Below are 10334 nucleotides of genomic sequence, written 5' to 3' on the forward strand. Positions count from 1 at the left end.
TGTTTTTCTGTTTGTTGATTGTTTTTGCTTTGAAAAGCAATCTGTCCAGCTACGCTGCAGATAATATTCATTGGACTCATTGAAACATTCCAAGTCGTACCCTCCGAATAAAATAGTGGCTCTCGTTTCTGCCTCACCCCCAAAACGCCTTTGAGATAATTTGAAAGAAATGATGCCTGTGTTACCGCTACTGGCAGCGCTAGCGATGACGATCCATCGGTATCGCTACCTTCCGCCGCCTTCTCAGCTCGCTCCGGTAGATCCGCCATGGGTCAGAGACGACGGATGATGTTTCAGAATTCACGCGAGGATACGTTGTTTGACTATACGATAGGCCGACTGCTGGGCGAAGAGGCACTGAGCAAGACCAAAGTGACCAAAGCGTTCTGCCAGTTGGCAGCCAATGTGTTTGTCGTGATTGTGGGCATCGTAGCGTTCGCACTGTATCAGGTGTTCTCCGCATTTCTGAGACCTCTCCTCTGGGCTGTGCTGTGCGGAGTATTCTTGTTCCCGATCAAGCATCGCAGCACGCACGTCCTGAACGCGAGGCTCGGGCTCATGCAGATTAACAACACACCACTGTGGCTGGGAATAATCGTGCTGCCGCTGCATTTCCTGGCCTGGCCTGGCCTGTCGTACGTCGCAGGATGTTTTGTATCGTCAGTGGAAGGCCATGGCGTGCATGGCGGGCCTGCTGACATGTGTTTACATTCTCAATCACTTGCCAGTGTTCGCTGCGCTGCAACGCTCTATTGAGGGTCTAGACACAGCATCCCACTTCATGGAGTTCATTAGAATTTACGGTTACATATATCTGGTGAGTGTGTTGTGATAATGCAATGGACTCTCTAGTTGAACTCGGATGGTGAGCCGATTAAATTATGGTGAAAAAGGAGAAGGACAAAATGTTACGAGTTATGACCGTATGGCTGACTGTATAAGATCTGGTTACGTTAGTGGACAGTTAGTCATAACTCGGAACATTTTGACTCTCTAGTTACCGTATATTTACGGAGTATAAGCCGCACTTTGAACACTCAAATTCACCTCCCCCCCCCCCCCCCAAAAAAATAGGGGGGACTTATACTCCGATGATCAATTTAACGGTGATAAATAAGGTAGACATCTGTATTGTGTGCCCAAAACAATGGGGGTGCCGCTTATTCTCCCGTGCGGCATATATTCCTGAAAATACGGTATTCAGTTGTTTACTCACAGTCGGTGACTAAATACATCACAACAAATCAGTAACCCTCCCCCCCCCTCCCCCCCCCCCCCCGGGCTTTCTCGCCATCACACTAACCAGCTACGTCAATAGAGAAGCAATTGTCGTTCAACGTATTCATTGCAGCACAATGTTCATGCTGGTGTGCTCCAAGGCAGGTGTAGACGGTCATTGCGGGCTACGCGGTGCTCATCGTCTTCTTCTGGTCGGGCCGGACGCGGCACGTGATGCGTCACCTGTCCTCCATCGTCTGGTTCACCTTTCTGCTCTACCTTGCTACTCTGGTGCCATCGTATCGACTCTCACTCATCATCCTTGTGACATCGTTGTGTCTTCTGGGTGCACTAGCTGGACAGCTTTGAGATAAGTAATTTCATTGCTGCTTGTATTCTTATACAGTCGGGGCCAAAGAAATCTGACCCACGAGTCGAAAGTATCGTCAAGTTTCCTATTCAATTTTATCGTACACGGTCCAATAAGCCTATGCGAGGGCTGCAGCAGTCGCATGAGCCTTGGTACTGCTTTCGGCATGTGGGTCAGATTTATTGGGCCACGGCTGCACCTGTGTCCTTCACTTTGTCTCATCTATTTCTCTAGGTTTCGTTCTGCTGATGAGCCATGGTTGAATAGTATAGCGGTAGCGACACACCTGGTTAAATGACGGTCTGCACATGCCAGGCACACCCAGGCTGTCTAGGCTGCATACTGCATAGGTACACCCTGGTTAAGTTGTACTCTGTGAAATCTGACCCAAAGGGTATATTTCGCGTCCTCAACTTGCACGGCCCTTGATGCCGTGGAAGTGGCCCGAATGCTGCTTGATGTGCACAATTTACATTGCACAATGATGTAATCAAAACTGGTCCAGGGCGACAGCTTTGCACGTTGGGTCGGATTTTACCGAACGCAACTGTATATCGGTTCGAATCTTGCGCCTTGTCAAGCACTGTCTTATGCGCCAGCTTGCTATGTCCGCGTTCACCCGCCATGCATCAACCAGGCGCGAACTGATGGCGGTGATTGTGAGAAGAAGACTCTTTATGCCGGAGTGTAACTTTTCAGCTTAGAGAGGTGTTTGCGGTTGGCGTGTGTTTATCGTCATAATGCAGGGTGTGCATTTAGTCTTTTCGCCTACATCTTATCCAACAGCAAATACGGCTGCAGTGGAGTCTTCAAATTCCTTCTGGTGGTGGATCTTGCCAGACATTTTGCTGACATTGTACAACAATTATTTTTCTAAAGGAGGTACTATTTGTGAGACGGAAAGAGATAGAGATACAGAGACAAATACCGAGAGCAGCATAAGGACAGTATGAGAATGCGCTGGTGTTGGTGATGCGAATTCTTGATTTCCTTTAGTCTGGAATAGGTCAGTGAATCCCAATTTCCCGGAACCGACATCTAGTTAACCTTCTAGAGCATTGTTTCTGCTTGTGACAAATTGACTGCATTTGCCCCTTAGTCTCAATGTTTTATTCCATGTACCTATCTCCCCGTTTCTCGGCACTTGTGCCAATGGTTGTGAGACTTATCCACTCACCTCCACCGTCAGGCTCTGCGTCTGCCGCTAGGGTTTACCGGGTGTTAGCGGCCGTCGTGAGTTCCCTTCGGGAACGGACACGATAATTTACCTTTTTTCGTTTTTTATTTCCCCATTTTCCTTATCTCCGCAGAGCAGCATGATGATGAAGATCAAGATCAAGAGGAAGAACAGGCTTCCGAGTTGCTGCTGTCATCACTGTCGCATGACGAAACTGATACACGACCCGTGCCCCCATCCTCTCCAGGTACAGTACTTTGGAGCAAGCAGCTCTCTGTGTCAAAGTGTGGGTAGTGCTTGCAGTGCAATGTACATACGTGGCAGTGTGGAGCGAGTAGCCATTCGGTCGACCGCGTGTGGATAGTGCTCACGTGTGTATGCGTGTGTGCTGATGATGTAGTGAGCGCCTTCTTGAGCATGCATGTGTGCATAAACACCTACTTTAGATGAGGTTGCAGACATGTGGGTTGAACTCATGGAGTCGTAGCGTCTAGGGAGACCACACAGGCACCTGGAACCAGTGTCTGCTCTAGGATTGTAGGACAGCCGGGTACACGTGTACCTGGCGCAACCATTTCAACCGGGTCGGAGCCGGGTACACATGTACCTGGCGCTGTCTCACCAGCCGAGTCACATGCTTTAACTGGTTGGTTGGTTTATTTTAATTCGGACAATAAACGGGAACTAGGCCCAATGATATAAAGGCGAATGGCCGCATTTAGAAAAGAGAGGACAGGAATTAGAAAATTACGAAAAAAAGAAGAAGTATCTGACACATACAAGCAGGGAGTCGTCAAATATTTGACGACTCCCTGCATACAAGCCATGTAGTCAGTCCTTTCAAAGTTCGAAAGTGTAAAGTACCAACCGGGTCACAGGTGACCCGGTACTGTATTTTCAACCGGGTCCAAGCGCCGCCCAACCGGGTGGATTACCCGGCTCACCCGGCGCTAGAGCAGACACTGGGAACGTGAACTGATGTGGGTTTTGATTCTGGCCTGCCCATTACAGTCGCTCTTGGGCTAGGTCCGACTTGTGTGCCCATTTGTGTGCCCATGGCTTCGTTTGTATGTCTGGAATGCATTAGGGTTTAGTAGTTCAAATCCTGAATTGCGATTGCATGTTACATGCAGTATTGGTTACTTCTATGTCGTCTTCCTAGAATGTACGACTTCCTGTTTAACAAGTCTGTGAGCTGGGAGATTTGAAGGCATGAAATATGCATGGGTATTCACTCCATAACATTGTGTCCTGTTTCAATGACTGCGAATCCCCTTCTTTTCCAGTTAACTGTGTTTTTACTGTATAGCACATCACTGGCATGGGACATTGTGCAGATGTGATGCAGACGTGATGCAGACGTGATGCAGACGTGATGCAGACGTGATGCAGACGTGATGCAGACGTGATGCAGACGTGATGCAGACGTGATGCAGACGTGATGCAGACGTGATGCAGACGTGATGCAGACGTGATGCAGACGTGATGCAGACGTGATGCAGACGTGATGCAGACGTGATGCAGACGTGATGCAGACGTGATGCGTTACAGTTAGGGAGCAGTGCTGAGTGTGGTACTTTCATGTTGGTATGTCTTTGTGTGTGCGTACGTGTCTGTTTATGTGTTTGTATGTGTGTGTGCGTGCGTGTGTGTATGTGCGTGGGTGCACATGCACGCACAAATGTGTGTGTGTGTGTGTGTGTGTGTGTGTGTGTGTGTGTGTGTGTGTGTGTGTGTGTGTGTGTGTGTGTGTGTGTGTGTGTGTGTGTGTGAACAGGACGCGACTCTCCCACCAGCTACGAACTGCGTCGCTCGTGGAGCAACCGTGCCCATCGCAAGCGCAGTGTATTCCAGGAGTTCATTGGTCCTGAGTTGGAACACAGTGGTGGCTACTTTTACGCCGTTGTATGGTGCTGCCTTGCTCTCATTCTCTACAAGTTCCCGTGGCTGCTGTGCTTGCTGCTCATCCCTGCCACGTTGATTGTGGTACGACTCATCCTGGAGCGATTCAGCATTGTTGACACCACCCGCAAGCTGGTGAGTTGCGAATTAGTTAGCCGTGGTTGATCGCGACCCTTCATCTCGGAGACCCTCCCCCCCCCCCCCCCCGGCTTAGGCCAGGGCCTGTGGAGAGTCTGAATTTTCAAAGCGCACGTTTCGCCGCGGTCGTTCTCCATACTTTCAAATGGCAACCTACCCACAGCATACATCAAAATTTGCAGTGGGATCTCAACTGTCCAGCGCAACAAACCGCGAGCATATCGGAGCAAGGACGCCGCCGAACGGCGCGTCGAACCGTAACATACGTTACGGTTCCAGATGGGGCTGGTACACAAAGGGTTAAATACGAATACAAACAGAACAGATCACATTCTCACTTTTGGCAGTCTTTCGGCGAGCCAGGAGATGCTTTATAAGTAAATCAATTGTTGTGGGCTAGGGAGCACGCATTGAACAGTTAGCGTTGCGAGTAACGACAATCGATCTGGTAGTAGAAACCTGTTATTGTTCGTGAGGTTGAAGTATAGAGTCAAGTGGTTACTGGATCTGGAGAGGTTTTTATTGCCCTGTGAGCTTTCTTCTACCCAATACTGCAGTTATTTGTTTGCATATGAAACACGCAGACACCATTGTCTATGTAAGTATGCAGCCCTGTATTACTTTTCTCTACTCGGATTAGAAATTTGACACTGTGCTTTGAAAGCAAGAAACTGTCAACATAAAATGGTCTCTTTCATTGTGCTAAAATGCACTTACACGAGTCTTGTGTGTGTGGGGGGGTGTCTTGGTGGAGGGTGTAATGTTTGAATATTCCTACAGGTAGAGCTTGGGAATTATTGTTGTTATATACTTATTAAATACACATACATGTCAAACAAGTAACTGAGTTGCGCAATGTCTGCGGCCTTCATTTTAATCATAGCTCTATTAAAATTATTATCTCCTCGCAGATTATTCAATAGGCGAGGCGGCATTTGCAAGAGAGGTATGCGTGTATTTGTGTATTTGCGTGTGTGGGGAGGGGAGATGTGTTTGTGTGTGTGTGTGTGTGTGTGTGTGTGTTTGAGTGGGCATTAGGGCATTAGATCCCCCCCCCCCCTCCCAAGACATAGTCTCATGCTGTATTTCTGTGGCACATTTTGCAGCTTTCCAGACACCAGCAATTGATCGGTACATGGATACACTCGCGTCGAGATGCGCTCATGCCTCCACCAATGCGCGCTATCCTCAGATTTATCAGCCAAGCAGACAAGAAGGTATGTAAAATGCAGTGTCAATATTTTTATGGTATCAAATGATATTGCTTGATTGGCTTATGTTAAAGTCAATTAAGTTAAAGAATTTGGTTGCAGGTGTTGATCCACAAACTGATGCAGATGCAGATGCATGTGCAGATGCAGATGCATCTGCACATGCACATGCAGATGCATATGCAGATGCAGATGCAGATGCAGATGTAGGTGCAGATGCTGATGCAGATGCAGATGCAGGTGCAGATGTAGGTGCAGGTGCAGGTGCAGATGCAGGTGCAGATGCAGGTGCAGATGCAGGTGCAGATGCAGGTGCAGATGCAAATGCAGATGCAAATGCAGATGCAGGTGCAGATGCAAATGCAGATGCAGGTGCAGATGCAGGTGCAGATGCAGGTGCAGATGCAGATGCAGGTGCAGATGCAGGTGCAGATGCTGGTGCAGATGCAGGTCCTACAATTTGAGAGCAAAAATCAGTTGGAAGTCTGCTTTTAAGTGTTCTATGAACGAATTGTTCATATTGTATCTGCCTGTGTTTTCCATCACATGCTACTTCCACAGATTAGAATAGTCCTTCAGCAGTCACAATGTCTCTCTCTGTTTCTCTCTCTGTGTCTCTCTCTCTCTCTCTCTCTCTCTCTCTCTCTCTCTCTCTCTCTCTCTCTCTCTCTCTCTCTCTCTCTCTCTCTCTCTCTCTTGTATTGATGTGTGTCTGTCTGTCTCTCTCTTTCTCTCTATCTCTATCTATCTATCTATCTCTCTCTCTCTCTCTCTCTCTCTCTCTCTCTCTCTCTCTCTCTCTCTCTCTCTCTCTCTCTCTCTCTCTCTCTCTCTCTCTCTCTCCACTGCTGGTTTCTTCACTTTCCGCATCACTTGTTTTCAGATAGTCAGTGGTCTGCTGTCGACAACGGACAAGTTTGTGCCCTTGCTGTTGATCCTAGTGTTGTGTGTGACCACTCTCCTGATGGCATTCTTCTTGGCTGTTCAGGTACGGCTCACAGCCCAGCAGGGCAAGCCTCATGTAGTGAACGATTTTTCAAAGCGATTTACAACTTGATTGACTCATATCCCTTACTTCACAAAAGCTTCTCAAGTCGCGTATACCGTATAGCGTAACTTGTAGTTCCTTGGTCCTTTTCTGTTCTATAAGCTTCTTCAGTCACTTCCACTTTAGTCCGCATTCGGTACTCCAAAGTTAAGCACTGGCTAGAGATATGCATGAACTGTGTAAATCCGCCCAGCAATTCTGCTGTTATAGTAGTTTTTAGATAAGTGCATCTGGTTGCACACTAGCTGGAAGAATGAAGTATTGGCGAGGGATTTAAGATTGTAGAAAGGAGCAAGGCGACTGTAAGACCTGGCCACGCTGAAATGAATTGTAATGTTGAGTCTCCAATCGGAAGCATCAGAATGCGTTTACACGCAGACTTTAAGTCAAAGTCTGCGTGTTAAAGGGGAAGTTAAGGCAAAAATTAAAATTTCACCAGTTGTAGTCTTCGGGGTGCTGAGTCGAATGGTCTTGGTCCGAGAAAGCTGAGACGCTCCCTTCCTACTTGAATCCCAATCGAACTCGCGCACTTCCACCGAAACTGGGTGACTGCGCCCTACTAGATGGGGATTTGTATGCAAAATGTCACTAAAAGCGCCATTTCGTTCTTATAAAAGCACGGATGACCGCGATTGGCCCATATGTTGTAGTCTTTTGGACGCTGAGTCCACTGGTTTTGGTCCGAAAAGGCTGCGATGCAGCGTTCCTCCTTTATTCCCAATCCAACATGGTTGAAGAAGCGGTCACGTGCTCCTGGGTGCCCAAATCACCTGGTCACCACGCCAGCAGGCGACAACTTTCACACCAAGGTTCAACTCGAGTGACAGGACTGCACCCAAAAAAGGTCAAAACAGGCTGTAAGTTGTACCCTGCAGGCACGGTGACCAGCTGACTGGTGTACGCAGGAGCACGTGACCGCTTGTTCAACCATGTTCGATTGGGAATTAGGGGCGAACGCTGCATCGCAGCCTTTTCGGACCGAAACCAGTCGACTCAGCGTCCAAAAGACTACAACATATGGGCCAATCGCGGTCATCCGTGCTTTTATAAGAACGAAATGGCGCTTTTAGTGACATTTTGCATACAAATCCCCATCTCGTAGGGCGCAGTCACCCAGTTTCGGTGGAAGTGCGCGAGTTCGATTGGGATTCAAGTAGGAAGGGAGCGTCTCAGCTTTCTCGGACCAAGACCATTCGACTCAGCACCCCGAAGACTACAACAAGTGAAATTTTAATTTTTGCCTTAACTTCCCCTTTAATGGTGGCACTGTAGATGATTAGTTTGATTACATCACTGCCAAGCCTCTCAGAGAGCTGTCAGAGATAAATTTTCGGGGGCTGGATTAGCATCTCACATAGTCTTAACACTTCTGACATGGTTCTGCTTCGGTTCCTACCACTACATAGTTCTCCCTGCCCAGTTCCCCTACCCAGTTCCCCCTGCCCAGTTTTCGCTACTCAGTTTCCACTGAACTGTTTTATGTGCTCAGCATTCAGTTGCTCAGTTTGTTTTGTATTTGTTGCGGATGGTGATGGTGCGCAGGTACAAAGTGAGAGGGGCCACATCATTCAACAAAGCACCACTCTTGGACAGCACGTCATTGGGATGTATCCAGAGTTGAGAAGGTGAGCGGTACAGCAAGTTCCAGCTAGTGCCGGAATTGCTCTGCTTGAAATTGTGTTCAAAATATTGTCTTGTTCCCTGGCTGTGGGACTGTGTTGGTAGACTTGCCCAGGGATTTGTATGACCTGGAACAGTGCACAGTGTTACAAAGAGCCAGTCGGTGTGTGTTTGTGTGTGTGTGTGTTTGTGTGTGTATGTGTGAGTGTGTGTGTGTGTGTGTGTTTGTGCCAGCTAGTTTGGTCGGTGGGTACACTTTTGCCGGATAGTGTTGGGTCTGTTGCCAACAGGCTCGGCTGCTTGAAGGTGTAATGTTGTACCCACCACCTTCGTTGGTTCCAGGGTTCATATATTTCTATTTGAAGTATACATACCTGTTAACCATGGACTACTTCTGGCTAGATTAACTCTTGTGTAATCATGGTGCTAGTGAAGCTTGTATCAGATCCACTCTAATCTAGCCACCCACACTAGTAGCAAGTATTACCTTCACTAGGGGCAGAGGTAACTGCAGTTGGATCCCGGTACGGATACCCTGATGCCGTCAATCCTTTTTCTGCACCTTGTCCTCACCCACTTACTGAGGTGTGGTGAGCCCATAAGTGGGATCGTTTTCAAGTCCATCCAGAGTTTTGGGGATTTCAGAGGGTGTCGGCCGTTGGGCGGTTCAATAGCCAATTGAGTCATCTTTCCAAGATTCCTTTTGAGTCTCTCCCCTCTCCCGGGGAGACCCACGTGACCAGTTTTGGCAGTGAGCAACAAGTGTGTGTTTGTGTGTGTGTGTGTGTGTGCGTGTGTGTGTGTGTGTGTGTGTGTGTGTGCTTGTGGCGCACTGCATATTTTCTTTGCTGAAGTATGTGGCAGGGTGAAGGCAATGCCACGGGTATGTTACAAAGCATGAAGGAACAAGCACATCAGCAAGGTCGAAATTGGATACGCACCGGGGTAGGTATCGTTCCGTCTCCTCAATGAGGGACACTGGATTCCTTGGTGTGTGCGTGCGTGCGTGTGTGGGGAGGGAGGGAAGGTGTGGGGGTGGGGGTGGTGTGTATTCACATGTGTTTTGTTGGGGGGGGGGGGCATGGGCATCAGAAGCTATTATCGATTCGTGCAGCTTCTCCCAAAGGGTGTAATAAAAGGGGGACCTCCCTGTGTGGATTCTTGAAAAATCAAGCCAAATCGTGCCGTTTAAAAGGCCATTTGCCACCATTGCACTATGCGAAATGTTAGAAGAACTCAAAATATTTTTCACTATGTGGGTGGCCGAGGAGAAAAAACTCAACCAGTCTATTGGTACGGCTTGAGCCGAGCCAACTGGCCCGGCTTTGGTACCCATAAGGGGAGGGGATTGCGTGTATGTCCAGGTATTGTGCTGTTCAGGGTTTACCTGGTGTTAGCGGCGGTCGTGAGTTTCCTTCGGGAATGGACATGCTAGTTGGAGGGGGGGGGGGGGGCTGCGTGTATGTCCACGTATTGTGATGTTCACAGCAGCAGCACCTGTTTGTAGCCATATGCGTATAGCGCTCAAATTGACAGATTATGTTTGAATAACAGTGAAATTTGGCAGAGAACCATACAAACATTATAGCAGACACTTCCTTGAATTCTGCTCCATTTCTTTATCCACATACCAAGCATGCAAAGTGACAA

The 10334-nt window shown here is 48.2% G+C and overlaps 1 protein-coding gene across 1 annotated transcript in view; it reads left to right on the forward strand.

Annotated features, from left to right (window-relative positions):
- The first annotated feature begins 673 nt into the window (after positions 1 to 673).
- The window catches only part of LOC135820001 (transmembrane protein 245-like), a 24839-nt gene continuing 15178 nt past the window's right edge, over positions 674 to 10334 (forward strand). Inside the window, exons 1-8 of the mRNA XM_065333301.1 lie at positions 674 to 817; positions 1574 to 1592; positions 2899 to 3012; positions 4543 to 4802; positions 5912 to 6022; positions 6900 to 7004; positions 8607 to 8689; positions 9539 to 9629. Of these exons, the coding sequence (XP_065189373.1) occupies positions 674 to 817; positions 1574 to 1592; positions 2899 to 3012; positions 4543 to 4802; positions 5912 to 6022; positions 6900 to 7004; positions 8607 to 8689; positions 9539 to 9629 (927 nt within the window). The remainder of the gene's footprint in view (positions 818 to 1573; positions 1593 to 2898; positions 3013 to 4542; positions 4803 to 5911; positions 6023 to 6899; positions 7005 to 8606; positions 8690 to 9538; positions 9630 to 10334) is intronic.

The sequence above is a fragment of the Sycon ciliatum genome, chromosome 6, assembly GCF_964019385.1.
Source record: "Sycon ciliatum chromosome 6, ocSycCili1.1, whole genome shotgun sequence".
NCBI lineage: Eukaryota > Metazoa > Porifera > Calcarea > Leucosolenida > Sycettidae > Sycon > Sycon ciliatum.